The 22781-nt window shown below is 41.2% G+C and overlaps 2 protein-coding genes across 2 annotated transcripts in view; both read right to left on the minus strand.

Moving 5' to 3' along the window:
* Nucleotides 1-70: 70 nt before the first annotated feature.
* On the minus strand, nt 71-21065 carry CYP2U1 (cytochrome P450 family 2 subfamily U member 1). Its single transcript, XM_019927778.3, has 5 exons — nt 20436-21065; nt 7751-8386; nt 5413-5574; nt 4082-4249; nt 71-3331 (listed from the first exon to the last, which is right to left on the minus strand). The coding sequence occupies exons 1-5, from the start codon at nt 20923-20925 to the stop codon at nt 3156-3158; spliced, it is 1632 nt and encodes a 543-aa protein (XP_019783337.1). The 5' UTR covers nt 20926-21065; the 3' UTR covers nt 71-3155.
* Nucleotides 8250-22781, minus strand: part of SGMS2 (sphingomyelin synthase 2) — a 113974-nt gene continuing 99442 nt past the window's right edge. The window contains exon 8 of the transcript XR_002174883.3: nt 8250-8386. The gene's annotated coding sequence lies outside the window, so the exon portion shown is untranslated. The remainder of the gene's footprint in view (nt 8387-22781) is intronic.

Raw genomic sequence — 22781 nt, forward strand, 5'->3', positions numbered from 1 at the left:
TCTGGTAAAAGAGAATTTTGTTTAGCAATTTAAAGAAAACAAAACCCCCCAAACCACACATGACACTATCTCAGTTAAAATTACAAGTTTAATGTAAGCATCAAAAATCATGCTAATGATGAGGACTAAAAAGTAGGTATTAGGCAAACTTATAAAACAAAGTACTATTATTTTTACACTTCAAATACATCATAAAGTAAAAAATCGTAAAATATCAACATGTGCAAGGGAAGCATTAACAGTCCTTTCAGTGATTTGCCATAAACAGATGTTTTAAAAGTGCTACAGTTTAAGGCATTACATTTTAAAGTTTAATAAACATCTGATTTCAACATAATCTCACAGAAGAGTTTTTTTCTCAAGTTAGCTACAAACTGTTTGGTTAGGGGGTACCGAAAATGCATGTATAAATCGAAGAGTAATAAACTTGCTAATGCAAAGTTATTAGTGCAATTCCGCAGCGTATGAAATTCCAGATCAGAACAAACTACCCTGCACATGGTACACGATAATCCACACATACATCATCCATCTAAAGTCTCCAGGGGCTTCCCTGGTGGCACAGTGGTTAAGAATCTGCCTGCCAATGCAGGGGACACGGGTTCAAGCCCTGGTCCAGGAAGATCCTACATGCCACAGAGCAACTAAGCCTGTGCGCCACAACTACTGAGCCTGCGCTCTACAGCCCGTGAGCCACAACTACTGAGCCCACGTGCCACAACTACTGAAGCCCACGCTCCGCAACAAGAGAAGCCACCGCAATGAGAAGTAGCCCCCGCTCACCGCAACTAGAGTAAGCCTGCGCACACCAAAGAAGACCCAATGCAGCCAAAAATAAAAATTAATTAATAAACAATAAATAAAGTCTCTATAACAACCTCTCCATTCACTCACAGTGCCTATGCATTTCGTTCTTAGTTTTTCTTTTTTAATTAACAAAAATCCTCAAGGCACCTAAAGATTGGCCTGTATTTCATTTATCCATATTGAAAATGCAGAGGGCAGTATAGAGACGTGGTACAGGAAGAACTCTCCAGTTACAAAGACTGGTAGGTTTGAAATGCACAGCGGTACTTTTCAACTACATGTAGGCCGTAACTTCTCTAAGCCTGAGCTCCATCAGCTACAGAATGGCATCCTCTTACTAAACATTCTTTAAGAATTATGTAAGCACACAAGTAAAGCATAAAGTATGGTGCCAGCATGAGGAAAGGCTCAAAAGTACAGTTGCTTATATTATTATCACAATCTTTCTATATAAGGAGTATAATGGGAGAATAAAGAAAAGGGCTAGCCACTTTTGGAGCATGTTCTCTTTGGGCAGGTCAGTTCTTCATTGTCTAGGACTGCTCAGACATTTAGCATCCTGGCCTCATGGCAACAAAAAAGCCATTAGCACCCCCATCACTGTGATAACTGAAAACACACCCACATATTTCCAAATATCCCCTGAAAGACGTCATTACCTTTTTTGAGAACTGTTCTTTTAGAGGGAGTTTATTTATTAAGAAACAATTTAGTTATCTTAAAAAAATTAAGAATGCCTTCCTGTCTTTGCAAGTCTTCAAGGATGAGATACATTAGGCCTGGTGGCAGGAAGAACGGTTAAGGAATGTTCAGTACAGTTTGAATCCTTTTCTCATAAATCCCAGTATTAAAATTCCAGAGCTCACTATTCAGGGCTCAAGTCAGAAGCCAGAGCTACATCCTTGTGAGTAAACACAGCAGAAAGGAATTCTGCCATGAAGCCACTTCTTCAGCTAGGCTCACTGTTCATGTAGCTGAAATAGAAGGCAGATGTATACATTCAGACAATAACCTTTCCTCAACATACTAAACAAGGGTCCACTTCATCGCATGTCTACAAAAAGTAAAAACTAAAATCATAAACGAAAAGATAATAACAAAACAAGTCCTCCAAAACCGACATAAGATCTGTGTCAAGAAAAGCTCTAGGGCTTCCCTGGTGGCAGCACAGTGGTTAAGAATCCACCTGCCAACGCAGGGGACATGGGTTCGAGCCCTGGTCTGGGAAGATCCCACGTGCCGCGGAGCAACTAAACCCATGCGCCACAACTACCGAGCCTGAACTCTAGAGCCCATGAGCCACAACTACTGAGCCCACGTGCCACAACTACTGAAGCCTGTGCACCTAAAGCTCATGCTCCGCAACAAGAGAAGCCACTGCAGCGAGAAGCCTGTGCACCTCAACAAAGAGTAGCCCCCGGTCGCCACAACTAGAGAAAGCCCGCGTGCAGCAATGAGTACCCAACACAGCCAAAAATAAATGAATAAATTTTTAAAAAATTAGAAAAAAAAAAAAGAATCTGCCTGCCAATGCAGGGGACACGGGTTCGAGCCCTGGTCCAGGAAGATCCCACATGTCGTAGAGCAACTAAGCCCGTGCGCCACAACTACTGAGCCCGCGTGTGCCCTAGAGCCTGTGCCCCGCAACAAGAGAAGTCACCGCAATGAGAGCCCACGCACGGCAATGAAGAGTAGCCCCTGCTCACCGCAACTAGAGAAAGCCCACGCAGTGACGAAGACACAACACAGCCAAAAAGAAATTAAGTAAAAAAATAAATAAATAAGAAAAGCTCTAATTCATCGTCCCCTAAACCCACGTCCTTCTCTGATGAAGTATTCAAGTCTGAACACCACTTTCATGTTGTCATGGGTCTTAAACAGGTAGGTCTTCCTCCTCCTCCTGAATTTGTTCTCCAGAGCTTAACAGTGCTTTGGTGATGTCAGAAAAGATGGAGCGTTTGACCATCATTCATGCCAAGACAGAGAGAGAAGTCAAATTTTGTTACCGTCATTTTCCACGTGGAATGACTGAGGCACTGAGGGATGAGAAGAAATGCTCATTGGTGGAGGCTGCTGGGAATAAAATCCGGATCCCCTGCTTCCGAATCCAGTACTTTCGTCACCATCCCCCAAGTCACGTGCATTACTAAAATGGCTGAAGTTTCCTTCTGAGGAACCCTCCGAGACGAAAGGTCCCATGTGCTCTACCCTCTTTCCAATCTCTCTCTAATCCAAGCCCAACCTAGACTTGCAGAATTGCTGGATCCGCTGTCAATTACAGAAGGAAGAATCTGTTTAGAAGGACATGTATTTACATTCTCTGCACCATCTCTTCCTGGAGATGTTCTTTACCTCTTTGAAATGATTATATCAAACGGATGTGGGGCTAAAGTTAGACCATATTTCCCAGTCAGGATCGGCTTCGAGTCCTTAGGCAAAGCAAATGTGAAACTCTGCATGAGGCTCACGAACATCAGGAATAATTCCATCTTTGCCAGCTGCTCTCCCATACATACCCGCTTCCCTAAAAATGAGACCAGGAAAAAAGGTAAGGATTATAATACCGGCCCTTTTCCTACCTCAAAAGGGATAAATTTATGAAATTTCTAAATTGAGTGTTTTAAAGGCAGACATAGAGAGTTTTGAAATAAAATTGCCACATATACCCCGTGGCTTCCCACAGTCTATGCTGATCAGAATTTTTGCATACCAAGTTCACATTTTAACTCCTACTCATAAAAATCTATCCACATTCTAGATAGGAACTAGAGATGGAGCCAATGAGGTGGGCTACCTTGTCTCCTCCATACTGACTTATCTCTTTCCTTGCTCTTATCTGAAAGATTAAGGAGAAAAGATATCAAATAAGAATCTCTGGAGCATTCCTTTTCTATAGAAAGAAGCCTACCTGCCCTAATCTAGGAACCTAAAAGAGGGACTGGTGAGATTAGAGAGCCCACCCTCTCACCCACCATTCAGGCAGGTCAAAAGCTGCTCTTAACTCCAACAGTTCCCTGGGACTCAAACAATCACCTGGACAACTCAAAAAGGAAGATTTCTAGTCATATTTAAAGATTTAAAACCAATTGCTTTCACTTTGTTTTTAAAATCTGAAATAAACATAGTGGAGATGCATTATCTAAGTTATTTCTCTCTTATATTAGCTTGCCAAGAAAGAAACATTTTTAAAAGAGTATCATGAAATAATAAAAGATTCTTTTGGTTCTGTTTCTTTTTAAAATTATGCCATTAAGAAAATAAAAGTTTAACTGACCTATCCCAAAAGGAATAAATGTTTCCTTTTTAATAAGTTGTCCTTGATCATCCAGAAATCGATTAGGGTAGAAATCATTTGGCTTCTCCCAAATGGCTGGGTCTCTGTGTATTGACCACAAGTTGGGTAATATTATCGTGCCTTTAGGAATGGTATACCCTTGGAGCACTAAAACAAAACAAAACGAAACCACTGTATCATTCAACATGCTTTTACTGATAACTCTTGGTAAACATCACTCTCTAAAAAAACAAACAAACAAACAAACAAAAACTAGTTACATATCTAGCTTCTTAATTTGCTGAGGTACTTGAGGGCAGAGGCAAAACCTTATCAACTGGCATCCTCTCCATACCCTCCCAGGACCCAGCCTGACACAGGGCACAGGAGTTGCTCTGATGGATGTTGAGTTAATCAATTAAATCAAATGATAAAAACATTACAATTAAGAGAAAACATTAAAACGGGAATCATAAGGCATTTCAGGTGAACTTTCCCAAAGAATTACAAATTCCTAATACTTGTATACAATTTTACAGTTCCCAGTCTTTTATGTGACACAATACAATGAAGAAGGTAAACTAAGGTAAAGGGATGTACAGGGAAGTCAATGCTGGTTCATACCAGCTGACAAGTTCATATGCACTTTAAACAATGCCCCAAGGATACTGCACACACCTTATATTTAGTTTACACCAAAGAAACTGTTAAGTGATCCAATGTCATTTATAAGTGATTGCCTCCTACAACTGTCTTATAACTAGATTTAAGCCCATTTCATCATGGGCTATCTCCGGAGGACGAAAACTCCTTGTTACGAGGGATGCTTACAGTGAGTCTGAGTGCCTAAATGTCAAGGTCACTGCAGGTGAAAGGCTGAAACATGTGCCTTCAGAATCAGATGGGCTCTTCTAATTCTTTAATATTTGTGCTTCAGTTGCAGAACCGCAAAAATTGAAGTAGAATAATTCCCAGTTAAACTCCTTAATTTCATAATTAGGCTAGCTCTTCGGGCCTCCAAGAACAGGAGGACAGAGAGGGGCCTTTGTTAATTCTGGAGTTTTTTTCTGCCAGTACAGCCACCTTAAACGGCAGCATAATTTGACCAGTGTAAGTGTGCACGCTCTGAAGGCTAGAGAGCTATTTACCAAACAAGCAGGGCTGGAACGCCAGCCAGTACACCAAATAAGGGACAGCTGAGGCGGAAGCATCCTCTGGTCATTTGATTATCCATGACAACAAACGCTTGCCACAACCTCACCTCAAGCCCTCTGGATGAAGGGGACGGGCTTCCCTCGAGGGCGTTCCAAGGAGGAAGGCCCTGGACTTGCCTGTTTTCTCTGAGGTCATGTGAGGGATGGACAGTGGCACCACCACACTCAGCCTCTGCACCTCCATGATGGTGGCTTCTGTGTAGGGCATCCGGGCCTTGTCAGTGAGGGAGGGGGCACGGTCACCACCAATGACCCTTTCAATTTCTTCATGAACCTTTTCTATACAGAAAAAAAAAAAAAGGAAAGCATAATCCAAAAGATAAGCCAGGAGAGACTGCCCTCCCATACACTCTTCCCATCACCATATCCACACAGCTGATAAGTCGGCAGCACAGGCCTGACTTGGCCTCAGTGAAGTGAAACACTGATCAGATATTCCAGTGGAGGCAGCTGGTCCCAGGGACCCTGTACCAGCCTGGGATTCTGAAGGACGATGGCAGAACAGACAGAGTGGCAAAGGGGAAAGCACTCTGGATTCAGGAGCACTTGGAATCATTCTCTCGTATCAACATCTGATTGACTCTAAGCTTTTACCTGTGACAACGTGTGGTAGCCCAACATGACCCCCAGTGACCCCCACTTCTTGGTGTTCCCAACTTCGTGCCATCCCCTCCCACTCTGTTCCAAATTGGTCTATGTGACCGACAGAATAAAGGAGAAGCAATGGCATGACCGTTCTGAGCTTAGGTTATAAAAGACACTATGGCTTTTGTCTTGGCCACTTACTCTCTAGGGTCATTCATTCTGGGGGAAGGCAGCTGCCAGTAAAGCAGCCCTACGGAAAGTTCCAAGTGGCAAGACCTGCAGCCAGCCGCCAGGTGGATGAGTCATCTTGCAAGTGGATCCTTCAGTCCCAGTCAAGTCTATAGATGTTTGTAGCCCCAGGCCAACATCTTGATTACAACTGCGTGAGAAATCCTAAGCCAGACCATCCAGGCTAAGCTGCTCCTGGATACCTGATCCTCAGAAACTATGTGAGATTATAAATGGTGGTTGTTTTAAGATGCTAAATTTTGGGATAATTTGTTACTCATCAATAGTTAATGAATATAGGTAGGCACAATCCCATCTATAGTAGGCAGGAAATGGCCCCTCAAAGATGTCCACGCCATAATCCCCTGGAACCTGTGAATATGCTACCTTATTTGGTAAAAAGGGACTTTGCAGATGTGATTAAATTAAGGACTTTGTGATGGGGAGATTATGCTGGATTTTCTGGGTGTGTCCAGCCTAATTACATGGGTTTTAAAATTGGAGAACTGGGACCTCCCTGGTGGCACAGTGGTTAAGAATCTGCCTGCCAATGCAGGGGACATGGGTTCGAGCCCTGGTCCGGGAAGACTCCATATGCTGCAGAGCAACTAAGCCTGTGCGCCGCAACTACTGAGCCTGCGCTCTAGAGCCCGCGAGCCACAACTACTGAAGCCCACGCGCCTTAGAGCCTGTGCACAGCAACTGCCGAGCCCGCGCGCCTAAAGCCTGTGCTCCGCAAGAAGAGAAGCCACCGTAATGAGAAGCCCGCGCACCGCAACGAAGAGTAGCCGCAGCTCACCACACCTAGAGAAAGCCCGCGCACAGCAACAAAGACCCGATGCAGCCAAAAAAAAAAAAAAATTGGAAACTTTTCCCGGTTTAGAGTCAGAGGGAGATATGACTATGAAAGAATGGTCAGAGAGATGCAACATTGCTGGCTTCAAAGATAGAGCAAGGGGGCCACGAGCCAAGGAAGCCGCAAACGGCAAGGAGATGGATTCTCCTCCAGAGCCTCCAGAAAAGAACGCAGCCCTGCCAACATCCTGATTTTGGTTCACTGAGACATGTGTCAGACTTCTAATGTATAGAACTGTAACATAACAAATGTGTGTTGTCACTAAGTGTGTGGTTATTTGTTGTAGGAGCAACGGAAAATGAATACACTATTCTCTCCTGTATCCTTCCACTATGAACTTCCACTGAAATTCACTACCTATTGGTATTGATGTGGCGGAACTAGCTCCGTGACCTTGTGAAAATCACAGAACTTCTCTGGGCCTCTGGTCTCATCTTCAAAAAAGATGAATGGGTTCAGATGATCACTATGACTCTCTTCAACTCTAAAATAGTCTTCTCTAAAGTTCTTTCTTCATCATAGATTTCACACAGAATCAGACCTGTAGAGATTTAAAGCAGATTCAAGCAAGCTGTGATCTTAGTGCCACTGTCTAGAAACTTGGAGTTCCGTTGTTAACACCTTACCCATTCCCTATGAGATGCAAGTATTTCCATTTTGTTTTCCAGCCTGAAGACACTGCTTACTGACAGGAGCCACAGGATCACAAAGGTTGCTGATTTAAATGGAAATGAAAAAAAATATATCCTGGTTTTGCCATGAATAAAGGAAACATCTGTTTATTACCTTGTATGTCGGGGTTCAGTGACATATACAGGAGGCACCAAAGCAAAGAGTTAGTTGTGGTATCAGTGCCAGCAATGAAGAGATCGCCAATGATATAAAATAAGTAATCTTCATCAAAACTACTATTGCTATTATTTTTCCTCTCCTCCTCCACATGGAGAAGATACATGTCTATGAAGTCCTGAGGGTTCTCTACATCCAGAGACTCTCGATGGTCTTCGATGATTTTTTTAAGGAAAATAGTTAAATCCTTTTCAATCTGTCTTAATTCCTTAAATGGTCCAAAGGGAAGGTAATAAAGCCACGAGCATATGTTGACCAAGAGGAGCTGGGTGTTCAGACAGATTTCTAACGCTCGTGACATAAAATTAAGCATTTTCTTAAACTCACTATTGGTGTAATCAAACCGCTGGCCAAAGCACAAAGAGCAAATTATGTTAGAGACAGCGTTGTTGACAATGGGGAAAGGATTGAAGAGGACTTCTCCATTCTTTTGCATTTCCTCTTTCACATATTTGAACTCCTCAATAATCTTGGGCTCCAAGCTAAGCTTTCCCAAGCCAAAATGACGAAGAGTTGAATGAGAGAACTTCCTCTGTTGTCTCCAGACTGGACCATAATGTGCGAATACAATCCCTGCAAAAGGACACCAAGGAAAGAAGGTAAGAAAGAGCAATGCTTGATAATTAATACTCAACAGGACCAACCATGAAGGGTATTTGTATTTCTCAAGACACTTGTGCAAAGGTCATATACGAACAGATAAAGATCACCAGCCAAGAATGACTAGCAAAATTTAGTTATCAAGATAGTGTATGTTTATAATAACAAAAGTCATATCCAATTTGATTCGGAAAATTTTCTATAAAGCTTATTATTATATATACTAACTCCTGGTGAAATGAAACGAGTTTCCATTTCTAGAGTTAGTGTAAATTTCAAAACCTTATTTTCATAAGAGTGAATACGGACTAAGAAAATATTTCAGGCTAGATAAATGTGAACAGAAGGATAAGCATGGTTAACAGATTGCACATGAGGGCAGGGACAATATCTGATTTTGCTCATCATTAAAATCCAAACTTCTGGCATAGTGCTGTGTACAAAGGAGGAGATTGTTAAATATGAAATGAATAAATCAACAGCCCATTGGCCATCAAAGTTTGGATCAAATAACTGGCAGGTAATCTAAAATGTCTGTAGTTGCAAACAGCCCTAATTTAAAAACATCTGAACTCAAGGGCATTCACAACTACATCTTATTTGATTCTCACTTATGTTATACATCTTCCACCATCAAACCCAAAGAATTGCTCCCAGATGTTGTATCAGATTGTTCTCAAATTTTCCTTGTTTCCTGTCACTTACTTCATTCTCTTTTCCATGGTGTGCTTTATTGTTTCAGCCAGCTCTCCTCCTTCCATTTTTCATCCACTTCATTCCTGCTACCTTCAAGGACATGCTTCATTCATTTAACAAATATTTCTGAATGCCTACTATGTGCTAGACACTGGGATGCTGTGAATACAGCTGAGAATGAAATAAAGACCTCTCTCGGTGGTTATGTCTTCTCACAATCTTTGATACCTATATAAAATGACTCTCAATAGAAACATCCACATGGTCAAATGTATTGGATGACCTGTCACGTCCATTTTCCTGCCTCGAATATTCCACACATCTGCTCAAATCTGATGTTGCTTTCTAGGCCTTTTGTTCAGGTGTTTTGTGACTTCCATTTGACATCATTTAGAAAATTTTTTTGACCCTCCTGTATTGAATTCATTTCCTGGATTCTATGTCTTTACCTTATTTCACTCCTGTATTTTGCTGACGGCCATCCTCTAATAGGTTCCTGGGAAAGGACGCATCAGAGGCAAATTTCTAAACATTTTTCGAAAATGTATTTATTGTACATTTTCCCCTCCATCAGAATTTTGAAGACATTGCTAAGAGTGCATTGATGCGTCATAAAATATGTACACCTTCAATGGGACTAGACATTATCAAATTCTTCTCCAAAGTGGAGAGTACACCAGAAGTACATGAATGATCTCTTGTCAAATAGTTACTATCAATTTTAGTCATCAACGTTTTATTTTTGCCAATCAGAGGGCTGAAACGCATCTCATCTGATTTTTATGTGCATTTCCCTGATTGTTACAGTGGGTTGGAGCAGCTTCTCATATGGTTACTGGCCAGGTTTCTTATTCTGTGATTTGTACTTAATAACTGTGCAATTTTCTTCTTCTTATATATTCTACATGCATAGCAGACATTATCTCTCATCATGTGAATTGCTTTTTCATGTTTTAATGCTATTACTTGATAAACATGCTTTAAAGGTAGTTCCATTTCTCAATCTTTTTCTTAGTGATTTGTGCTGCATGTCTTACTTTAGAAATTTTTTCCTTCCACAGGTTTATAAATACATTCTCTACTTTCTTGTAAAATTTAAAAATCTTGCTTTTTCACATTTAAGTCTCTATAACCTACCTGGAATTTATATTTATGTTAGGTATTCCTACTTATTGTGAAGAAGGAATCCACTTTTCTCCCTATTTTGATAGCCTATTGTTCAAGCACCATTTATGAAACAGCCTCTCCTTTTCTCTACTGATCTACAACATTTGCTGTACACAGGCAGCTCAGGTTATAGGTTTTCTAGTCTGCTATATTGTACACTGGTATATTTATTTATGACTGTGCTTAAAGCACACTGTCTTAACTATTGTTACTCTATAATAAGATCTAAATAGACTTTATAGTAAGTCTTAATATTTACTAGGGAAGTCCCCACCGCCACCACCTTGTTCTTTTTCAAAATTGTTTTTTGATTACTCTTGGCTCTTTACTCATATTTATCAAACTTTAATCAGCTTGTCAAGTTCTATTTTTAAAAAAGCACCTTTGAGATTTTGATGGGAATTGCATTTAACTTACAGATTAATTTGAAAATTGTCTTCTTTATAATTGGACTTACCTGTAATCCAAGAATAAATCCAACTTTGGTTATGATATTTTTATGCTTTTTTAAAGACATTGTTGGATTTGGTTTCCTAATATGTTAAGTTTTTAAAAATTCATATTCATACATGAAAATGGACTATAAATTTCCTTTCTCATAATGTATTTGTCTGGATATACTCACCTCCTAAAATGAGCCATGGTGTATTCCTTCTCTCTGGAAGAATTTGTCTATAATTATAATGGCATGTTCTTCTTTTTTCCTTACCTTTATTCTTTTGTTCTTTTTCAGATATATAAAATTAGCTATCTAACTAATTTTCAGACCTTTATCCTAATAAAGGATAGTTAAGGTTGTACAATTGCCTTTGGGTACCACTTTAGCTGCAGTCCACCAGTATTGTGTGCATGTCTTTTCAATGCATTTTAAGTATAAAAATTTGGGGACTTCCCTGGTGGTCCAGTGGTAAAGAATCCGCCTTACAATGCAGGGGATGCTGGTTTGATTCCTGGTTAGGGAACTAAGATCCCACATGCCACGGGGCAACTAAGCACGCAGCATGCGCGCCACGACTACTGAGCTCGCGCGCCTCAGAGAGCCTGCGTGCTGCAAACCACAGAGCCCATGTGCCCTGGAGCCTGTGCACCACAACTAGAGAGAGAAAACCTGAACGCCAGGACTAGAGGGAAGCCCACACGCCGCAACGAAGAGCCCTCATGCTGCAACTAAGAACTGACACGGCCAAAAATAAATAAGTAAATAATAAAATAAATCTTTTTAAAAAAAGTATAAACATTTTTTTCTATTATGATTCTCTTTTGCCACCTAGATTAATTTGGCTTATGATGATTTTTGTTTGTTTTTCTTTTTGTTTTTTTGCGGTACGTGGGCCTCTCACTGTTGTGGCCTCTCCCATTGCAGAGCACAGGCTCCGGATGCGCAGGCTCAGCGGCCATGGCTCACAGGCCCAGCCGCTCCACAGCATGTGGGATCTTCCCAGACTGGGGCACGAACCCATGTCCCCTGCATCGGCAGGCGGACTCTCAACCACTGCGCCACCAGGGAAGTATGATGATTTTTGACATTGATGAGGCTAGCTTTTTAGTCTAGTATGTGATCAATTTTAATAAAATTTCCAAATAAAATTGAGAAGAATTTTTATATAAGCAATTGTTGGGTATAGGGCCCTCTTTCCAACAGAGAAAGCTACAGAACTGTCAGAATCAAATCTTCTTTATCCCTGCCAAAGTTTTATCTGCCTGATCTATCAACTATTCAAATACTTACGTTAAAATAATTTGCACTAATGGTGCATTTGTCAATTCCTTTTTTCAGTTCTGTAAGTTTTTGTTACTTATAGATATATATCATGGCTATATAGATATTTATACATAATATATAAAATATTTTAAAATTAAGATATATAAAATTAAAATGTATTAAAAAGTGTATATATCTACCTTGTTAGGTACATATGTATGCTAGACAACATTGTTAGGTACACTCAAATTTAGAAATAAATGTCTTCTTTCTATTAGTTTTTTCAATATTTACTTACAGTCCCCTACATGCCAGATACTAAGGGCATACAGATTTAAAAGACACAGTCTTTGTTCTCAAGATGCTTCCAGTTTTGTGAGGAGCTGGATAAACCAACAACTCTAATACACTGTTGTATGTTAGACTGTATTGAAGTTGCATATTGTATTGAATGTTGTATGGTGGATTGCACTAAAGTTGCACAGTTGGAATGCATGGTATTGAATGCTGCATTGTTGGACTGTACGGTATTGAATGTTATATGTTGGATTGTACTGAAGTTGCACTGTTGGGATGTACAGTATCGAATGTTGTTATGTTGGACTATATTGAATGTTGCATTGTTGGAATGCATTGTATTAAATGTTGTATGTTGGAGGTGTATTGAAGTTGCAATGTAGACAAAGGAAAAAGCACCATGTCAGCTGAGGGAAAGCAGTATTTCTCAGAGAGGACATCTGAGCGATACTTCATTTGTAAATAAGGATGTGTATGAAGGCACATTTTAGAAAAATAAAGAACTTGGGGGAAGTTAAAGAGGGTACAGTATTTCAAGAGGGCTGAATTATCTTCAGGGAAAAATTCAGGTTTAGATAAGGCAAGGAAATGGAGGGAGGCTTCTCAAAAGAGACTAATATCTGGGCATTAGGTATTTGACAACAATCTGACAGGTATGAAGTGCAAGATAAGACTTGACCAAGGAGACAGTGCCTGAGAATGCCAGGGATGAGAGGCAGGGACAGAATTAATGGCCTCAGGGTTTCAAACGTTACAAAATATCCATGTCATGAAGCCAGAATGGCTTAAAGCAGGGGTCCCCAACCCCCAGGCCACGGACCGATATCGGTCCGTGGCCTGTTAGGAAGCGGGCCGCACAGCAGGAGGTGAGTGGTGGGTGAGTGAGCAAAGCTTCACCTGTATTTACAGCTGCTCCCCATCGCTTGCATTACTGCCTGAGCTCTGCCTCCTGGTGAGTTGTATAATTATTTCATTATATATTAGAATGTAATAATAATAGAAATAAAATGCACAATAAATGTAATGTGCTTGAATCATCCTGAAACCATACCACGCCCCCCCCATCTGTGGAAAAACTGTCTTCCACGAAACTGGTCCCTGGTGCCAAAAAGGCCGAGGACCGCTGGCTTAGAGTCTTGGAGTGTTTGGAAGAGGTTCAGGCATACCCTGTAGTTGCTGACATCTCCATTCTTAGCCCTGAATGTATACAATGGATGTATACAAAGACTTCATCTCAAGGAGGATAATAACACTGAAAAATAAACATGGCTCCAAAGCAAAAACCAGGACTATTGTTTGGAAATGACAAAAACATACCCTCAAGTGAGTCTGGCAAAAAGGCCAGTTAGGCTGTGGATGGAACCAAAAAGCAGGAAGAGCTGGGTGTTACCACCTTGGAGAAGACTAAATGCCACTGAACTCCTCTCTGCACCTATTTTTCACTTCTTTCTTCCTGACTGACTTCATTCTTTCCTACTGTGAACCAGCTTTTCCAAGAACTGGGAGCTATCTTGAGATGCCCATTCTCCCATTTTCACCACGGGAGATAAAAGCTCTCTAAAGCCCTTTATTCTCTAGTTCTAACCTGAAAAACGCTGGGGAAGGACTCAGATGTTTCAGTCAGGTATTCCATGTTGATACCAATTTGGAATACTTTACATTTATTATTTGGCTTGAGGTTTCCAAACTATGCCACAAGTATCAATTCTTACCCCAAAACTATGTGTGGATCGATCTGTAGCTATGAACTTTTGAGTTGTGTCCAGCCCACAGACTCACTACCATCACAAAGAGGTGAGATATTCTGATCACCTTTGATCAGGGGTCTATCCCCTGACTAATCACTGTGGTCAGAGAGGGGAATTCATGTAAAGATATGGCATCTCCCATTCCAACCACAGTTAATGGATACAAAAGGGTGGTGGAGCCAGAGTTACTCAGAAGAAGAGGGTGCTCTTGTCAGAGGACTAGGTGCTAGACGGCTGAAACAAAAATCTACCTCAAACCAAACAAAGGATAGGCTAAATTGACTATGATACATTCTCACAAAGGAATATTGTACAGTTTTTAAGAACTTTGTAGAAAATTCAATAATATGGAAAAATATTCATAATACTTTAAGTGATAAAAATAATTTTAAAGAGTGTGAAGAATATGTTTCCATTTCAAGGAAGCAAATATATTTTTTAAATTACCTGTACATATAGAAAAAAAAAATACTAGAAGGCTGCCACAGATTGAATGTGTCCCTTCAGAATTCATGTTAAATCCTAATGCCCAGGGTGATGGTATTTGAAAGTAATCTTTAGGATGTGGTTAGGTCATGAGGATGGAGCCCTCATGAATGGGATTAGTGTCTTTATAAAAGAGGCCCCAGGGATCTCCCTTGCTCCCTTCACCATGTGAGGTTACAGACAGTTGTCTGTGAGTCAGGAAGCTGGCCCTCAACAGACCCCAATCAGCTGGCACCTTGATCTTGAACGCTCAGACTCCAGAAATAAATTCTGTTGTTTATAAGCCACCTAGCCCATGGAACTCTGTTACAGCAGCTCAAACAGACTAAAACAAAGGTGATACATAAAAATGTTAATAGTGGCTATCTCAAAATAACACTGATCACAGATGATTTTCAATTATTTTTTAAAAGAATTAAAAGGAATTCTTTTACTCCTGTTCCATGTTTTATGTTTTACAATAAGCAACATATATTACTAAAATAAAAATAGTTAAAATACATTAAATTTGATGCAATTCTACATTAATCACACATACGTTTTCTTTCTCTTGAAGCAGAGAAAGTGTTATCCACTGATTATATTTGCCCTTCCCTTCCATAGGGTCATATAAGTGTCCCTCTTAGTGGGAATTCAGGCCTTCTTGAAATGAGCATGTAACTATTTAAAATATGTACTTTACTGCATTTACTACAAGATTCAGTTATCTCGTTTTCCTCATTTATTTTCAAATTGCTCAAATGAACTTTCACTTTCTATCTTTATTTCCTAATTTCATTTTGTATCTTGTACCCCTTCGAGGTAGTCAATCCTGACTGGTCTATCCTGTACTTCTAAAGTTCTTCAAAATTTCCTTTTGCCTCCCATTTTCATGTCTTTGCAATTTCCTCTGACTCTTGCTCCAAGTTTCTAGAAATCTCTCAAAATTAGAAGTAATCTAATTTCTATCAACAGGGAAATAGATAAATTACAAAAGCTAGAGGTAGAAAGATACTTTATAAATATATGACATATGTAAGGTTTCAAAAAACATACCAAATAAAGTTATGCACTGTTTATGAATCTGAAGCAAATGTGAACAGTGATGAATGAGTTTATATTACTCTCTTCACTTTATATTTGAAATATTTAATAATAAAAATGTGATGTGCATAAACCTTTGAGAAGAAACAGACCACACTTAAAGTACTCTTTTGGTAGCCTTGGCTCTGACTTTGTAAGTATTTTTTTTATTGAAGTATAGTTAATTTACAGTATTATATTAGTTTCAGGCATATAAGACTGTTTCAAAATTTTTAGATTATACTCCATTTAAAGTTATTATAAAACATTGGCTATATTCCTTGTGATGTACAACATACCCCCGTAGCTTATTTATTTTATACATAGTAGTTTGTACCTCTTAATCTGACTTTGTAACTTTATTAACTATTCCTGCTCAGGAACAGAATCAGATGGACGAATAAGTATGATGGGCATACCTAATGTAGAACATCTTTCTGGCCTATCTACCTTACTATAATTTTCATGCTTAAAAAGAATATCAACTTGTATAAGCATGATAATTTGAAAAACTTAAATATAATAAATAACCTCCCTACATTCTAGAACTTGATGGCAATGTGTTAAGTGAACTATTTCCAGCACATCACTGGTCATGAAATATTCCTTCTCTTCGAGTCTCATCAACTTTAGCAGCAAAACTCTTTTACAAATATCTTATAAAAATAAATATAAACATTTAATAACGTTATTGGCCTCTAATTCTTAATATCACTTTTCTTTCTCTTAGAGTCTATGCATCCTGCTTCTGGACAACTTCCCATTTTACAATCTTGCCACTGGAAACAGCACTGAAGGTGGCTCGGGCACTCCTCACATCTTGCTGAGCTGAGCCACTCAGCCTTTCACTCCTGTGGCCTATCTTCTTCAGGATGACTATGCCATCCAATTCTTGATCTATGACGGCTACCCAGAACTCATCTGCTTCTTCATCCTTCGATGGGCATCTTGAAATAAACTCACATTCTCCCCTTTTATTTTTCACCCTTGAAACGATTCCTTGACTATCTACATTTTCCTATTCAGATGGCCTGTTCTTTATTCCAAGTTAAATCAACAAGCATTTTCCTTGTGACATATGGTTCTTGCTTTACTTTCTCCTGTCAATCACTTTCACCAGCAACATAAATTTCTTACAGCACATTTGCCCAACACATATCCACCAGAATACAAGAGCAGCATCACCTAAATAGTCCTAACTGTCTCTTGGAGGAATTAATGCTTTAGTTGAGATGCTGAAGCACCAGATTACCCCAGGCTCCCAGGACTTTACAAAATAAGGAGGGATCCAATAATAAACTGTGATCCAACTAATACTCAGAAACTGCCTTATAGATTCTTAACCAAACTATACACCCACCAAGAAGGACTTCGAAGAAGAAAATCTAATTCCTACCTTTAAAAATCAGGAGGAAAAGACAGATGAGCAACAAAAGTGACAATATAATGTGGTAAGTGCATTAACAGATGTTAGATGTATGTATGTATCAATAGATGTATGCATGCATTCGTTCATTTCTTGATTACCTGCTCTGTGCCGATTAGAAGGCATACAGTGGTTAACAAGATGAGCCAGATCCTTGCCCTCACAGAGTTCACATTCCAACGGTAAGTGGGGTTGGTAATAGGCTAAATGCTTTCAAAGTTTTTAATGAATGAGGTTAGTGAAATATAAATGAGATAAAATAAGTTGTGATATTGGGCAGTGTCTAAAATAGTAGTGAAAGGTGACAATTGGCCTCAGAGATGATAAGGAATAAATAAAGTAAAAAGTTATCCCAGGGGACTTCCCCGGTGGCGCAGTGGATAGGACTCTGAGCTCCCAATGCAGGGGGCCCGGGTTCGATCCCTGGTCAGGGAACTAGATCCCACATGTGTGCCACAACTAAGAAGCCCGCCTGCCGCAACTAAGACCCAGTGCAACCAAATAAATAAATATTAAAAAAAATTTTTTTAAGTTATCCCAGGCCTAAGGATGACAAAACTCAGTAGCCTGAGGCAGTCACCAACCTTCCAGGAATCAGCTTAGTGTGTCCAGAGCAGACACTGTACTTGAAATGTACAATAAAGCGAGAGTGGAAAGAGATAAAGTGAGAAAGGCAGGCAGAGGCCAGATCCTTTGGGGCACAGTAGGTCTAGTATGGAGTCGGAAACAACTGGTTTCAGTGGGGGAAGCGACATGATTTGTTCTGATTCACATTTTTTTTTTTTTTAAAGAAATCCCTTTGGCTGCTGTATGGATAAAAGATCAGAGCAGAAGCAAGCAGGCTAGTTAAAAGGCTTCTGGAGTAAGAAATGAAAAACGATGGTAGCTTGGATGAGATGGAGATGGAGAGAAGTGAATGGATACAGAACATGGATATATCTGCAGCAGGCTGACAAGACTTACTGACTGGTAGGGAATGCGATGAGGGTTTGAACGAAAACAGTGGTATCACAGAGAAAAGAGTAGCTCACCTGTACCTGGGAGGATAGAGAAATAGGTCACAGAACACATTCTCAGAGAGGTGACATTTAAGCAGGTATGAAAAAATACAACACAAGTGTTGGTGAGGATGTGGAGAAACTGAAACATTGGCTGCTGCTGGCAGGAATGTAACATGGTGCAGCTGCTATGGAAAATGGTATGGAAGTTACTCAAAAATATTAAACATATAATATGATCAAGCAATTCCACTTGTGGATTTACACCCATAAGAACTGAAAGCAAGGACTTCAACAGATATTTGTAGACATACCATGTTCACAGCAGCATTTTTCACAATAGTCTAAAGACGGAAGCATGCAAGTATCCATCAGGGGACGAATGGATAAACAAAATGTGGTACATACATTCAACGGAATAGTATTCAGTCTTAAAAAGGAAAGCAATTCTCACACATGCCACAATATGGATGAACCTTAAAACATTATACTAAGTGAAATACGTCAGTCACAAAAGGATAAATGTTGTATGATTCCACTTGTATAAAGTACCCAGGATAGTCAAATTCACAGAGACGGAAAACAGAATGGTGGTTGCCAGGGGTTAGAGAGTTTTTAAATGTTTAATGGGTTTTTAGTGTTTGTTTAATGGGTATAAACTTTCAGTTCTGCAAGATGAAAAGAGTTCTGGAGATAGTGGTGATGGTTTCACAACAATGTGAATGACTTAATGCCACTAAACTGTACACTTAAAAATGATTAAGATGGTAAATTTTATGTTATTTGTATTTCACCACAATTTTTTTAAAAGGAGAGAGGAAAAGAAAAGCAGAGGTGGGAGTTCTCCAGGCAGCCATGAGAACGGAAGAGAATTCCAGGTAGAAGAAGCAGCATGTGTAAAGACACGGAGAGAGTAAGGTATGAACTGTGACATGTATGATTTATTTTTCAGTGGGACATTTAGAATATTAAGATCATCATTACTATTCATTTAAAATCCTGATGCAAAATTCTGGCTTCATCAGATTCTGAAAAGCCTGGATCTCTTTATACCACATGCCAGGAAGAGGAAGTAGTAGTTCATTTACTTAATAAATAGTTATTGACTCCTATATGTGCCAGGCAGGACAAGGAATAACTCTGTCTTCCTAGATGTCAGTCTAGTGGTGAAGACTCACATTCAGGCCAAGGTTACAGAATTATGAAGCCTCAATATTGATAAGTGCAGTGAAGGAAAAGTACTTGTGCAATGAAACTCGTTCTAACAAGGGAGACTAACTTACCTGGAACGGAAGTGAGGAAAAAAACTCCCTGAGGGAAAGACATTTAGAGTCTGTCATACAGAGCGAAGTAAGTCAGAAAGAGAAAGACAAATACTGTATGCTAACACATATATATGGAATTTAAGAAAAAAAAATGTCATGAAGAACCTAGGGGTAAGACGGGAATAAAGACACAGACCTACTAGAGAATGAATGGACTTGAGGATACGGGGAGGGGGAAGGGTAAGCTGTGACAAAGTGAGAGAGTGGCATGGACATATATACGCTACCAAGCGTAAAACAGATAGCTAGTGGGAAGCAGCCGCATAGCACAGGGAGATCAGCTCGGTGCTTTGTGACTACCTAGAGGGGTGGGATAGGGAGGGTGGGAGGGAGGGAGAGGCAAGAGGGAAGAGATATGGCAACATGTGTCTATGTATAACTGATTCACTTTGTTATAAAGCAGAAACTAACACACCATTGTAAAGCAATTATACTCAATAAAGATGTAAAAAAAAAAAAAAATTAACACCTGACGGAAGAGTAGGATTGACACAGACGGAAACACAGTCTGGGACCCGTGCCAGCCAATAAGACAAAGGGGAACACTGATAAACAAAAAGGGCAAATGTGATATTCTATTGCAGCGGATAACATGTTTACCAACGCTCAAAACTGCCCAACTTAGCCTTCCATAAGCAGGAATCACAGAAACTATAAACCTATTGTACATTAGGTTTGCCAATTAGTTCCTATCGTGTTTTCTGGACTTCCTATCTTACGGGGAAATAATCTTAAACTCTTGCACCCAAAACGCAAAAGGTGTAAATATCCCTCTCTCTTTCTAACACGGCCTAAGTTTCCCGTCGGGAACACATTCTGAAGAGTGAGGCCTTATTCTGGGAAGGAGCGAATACTCCTGGAAAGATGGAACCTGAGCGAATACTCCTGGAAAGATGGAACCTATCACAGCTGCAGGGGATCTCAAAGGCAGCGGGAGTGGGAGGCAGCGCCGCCCTCCCCCTCCCGCGCTGGGTGCAGGTGTGAGGCAGGTTGGGTGCGCGCGGCCGCAGGGGAAACAGAACCCCCAGCTCCGGCGCACCTGCAGCCCCATCCGCGCGCTCACACGGCCCGTGACCCCTGACCCCCAAGGCTCCCGCGGCCGCGGCCCAGCTCACCCTTCCCCTTGGTCAGGATGTAGTTGAGCGGCATCCGCGGGCGGTCGCTGAAGACCTCGGCCTGCTGCACCAGCGCCTCGCGCACGCTGTGGAAGTCGTTGAGGACCACCACCAGGTAGTGGCCGATGAAGAAGCTGTAGATGTTGCCGTACACACGGGCCAGGTCTGCCAGGAGCAACTGCACGCCCAGGCCCGAGGTATTCAATTCTCCGGTCCTTGCCCGCCGGTACGGCCAGCTCTTCCGTCGGAGGAAAGGCGGCAGCAGCACGAAGCCGAAGTTGCCCACCACGGGCCACGGCGTGGGCCCGGGGGGGATGCCCCGCTTCGGGCGCCGCCACAGCCAGCTCCAGCCCAGCAGCGCGGCGAGAACGAGAAGCAGCAGCGCGCCGCCCGTGGGGTCCAGCCGCAGCAGCCCCGGGGGCGCGTGCAGAAGGCGCAGAGGCCAGGGGGAGTCCTCGGCGGGAGCCTGGGGCAGCCCGGCGGAAGCCATGGCCTGTGCGCCGGAGTCCTCAGCCCCGCCCTCCTGCAGCTATCCTCAGGACAGCACACGCAGACACCGGTGCGCGGCCCTAAGGCCAACTCCCCTGGAAGCCCGGGGGCGGGGAGGAGAGCGGCGGAGGCCGCTCCAGATTGGCTGCGCCCACCGCTTCCTCTCCAGCCCCTCCAATCAGCGATGCCCAAGAAGAAACGGGGACGCGCTCGCAACCAGGCTGTGGCAGTCCGCGGACCAGGCTGGGCAAGCTGTCTGGAAGTTGGCCGCCCTATCCGGGTCGCGCCCCTCCGCTGGGTCAGACTTGGCTGTGACCGCCCCTGAAAAAAAAAGATGCTCGCACCACACCTTTACGCTCTGATTGGTTACCGGATTTCTTGTGTTATTTGTCAGTTGAATGCTTAAACCGTGCCAGGTCAACAGGCCCCTCGTATGACTCGGCCTCAACACCAGCGCTTCTACCCTGAGCTGGGCGAGGGGGGTCCCCGCCCTATCTCCTGGTAGCAAAAAGACAGGGGTACTGCTTTATCCAAATCGGGATTCGGAGGAAGAAATGACCCTTTCCTCCACCCACTGACAGCAGGATGATGGAAATGCAATGTGTAGAATTTGTAGATGTAGGTGGCCAACGCTCCGGAGAAAGGATGGGTGGGGAATAGTGGGGTGGGTGGGGTGATGCAGTAAAGCTCTTATAACTTGCCATACACGGGAATATCCCTTTTATGTGGAGAGTGAAAGCTCAGCGTCCGTTTCAGCGTGTGGCCTGGGTAAAGCCGAAGACCTAATCCAGAAATTTGCTTGGAGGATTTAAGTAGCTAATAATATAAAAAGAAAATCAATCGGGTGAGGAGTGGGTCACAATATCATTATAACTATGCTGAGGTTGAGATTTTAAGTGAGAATTGTGTAATGCTTTAAATACAAAGTCCTTTAATTTTCCGTAATTATGGCTCGTAGGCACTTCCCTTTTCTGTCTTCTACAGGCTAAATCCTCTGGTTTCTTTTATGTTAGGTTGACACAGAATTGTCGATACTAGACCATTTTCTGTCTGCTAAAAGGCCAGTCTCGTATAAATCAACGTAACTGATGATAATGAACAAATGTTTCCCATTTTCTGATCCTTTTTATTCTTTATTTCACATCTACTCTGTTCTAATACTATTTTTGCCATGCTCTTCATAAATTATTTTAAGCTTCCCCAAAAAACACACCTCTTATCTTCTATAAGTAACCATTGTTAGATTACTTTTCTCATTTTTTTTCAATTTAGAGAATTTAAAAAATTTTACCACTTGTTTGCACAGATGATCTTCAATATATCATCTGATTCTCTTCATAGCCTGTTCTCCAAAATAGTAGCCACTAACATCTTTCCTTACAAGCAACTTAAATTCACAAATGATTTTAAAATAGTTGACCATGTGACTAATTTAACGACCTTAACAGACACCCTCTTATACAGGATATAATTACATTCACATTGTTCTCCTAAGTAATTCTCTTATTTAGGCTAACAGCTCTGTGATGCAGATAGGAAGTATTATAGGCTGAGTTGTGTTCCCCCAAAATTCATATGTTGAAGTCCTAACCCCCAGTACCTAGAATGAAACTGTTTGGAGATAGGGTCTTTAAAGAGGTAAAGTAAAATGAGGTCATATAAGTGGACTGTAATCCAATATCACTGGTGTCTTTTTAAGAAGAAGAGATTAGGACATGGACAGACACAGGGAAGCCAACATGAAAACACAGGGAGAAGATGGCCATCTACAAGACAGGGAGAGAGTCCTCAGAAGAGACCAGCCTTACCAACACCTTGATCTTAAGAGTTCTAGCCTCCAGAACTGTGAGGAAATAA

This window comes from Tursiops truncatus, chromosome 5, assembly GCF_011762595.2.
Source record: "Tursiops truncatus isolate mTurTru1 chromosome 5, mTurTru1.mat.Y, whole genome shotgun sequence".
Lineage (NCBI taxonomy): Eukaryota > Metazoa > Chordata > Mammalia > Artiodactyla > Delphinidae > Tursiops > Tursiops truncatus.

Bases quoted from the DNA above. Each gene is read 5' to 3' on its own strand.
- CYP2U1 (XM_019927778.3), bottom strand. From the start codon at position 20,925: ATGGCTTCCGCCGGGCTGCCCCAGGCTCCCGCCGAGGACTCCCCCTGG. The intron at 8,387-20,435 runs GTGAGCTGGGCC...GTCCTTTTGCAG, and splicing joins CATCCTGACCAAGGGGAAGG to GGATTGTATTCGCACATTAT. The intron at 5,575-7,750 runs GTAATAAACAGA...TTTTCTGTATAG, and splicing joins ACTGAACCCCGACATACAAG to AAAAGGTTCATGAAGAAATT.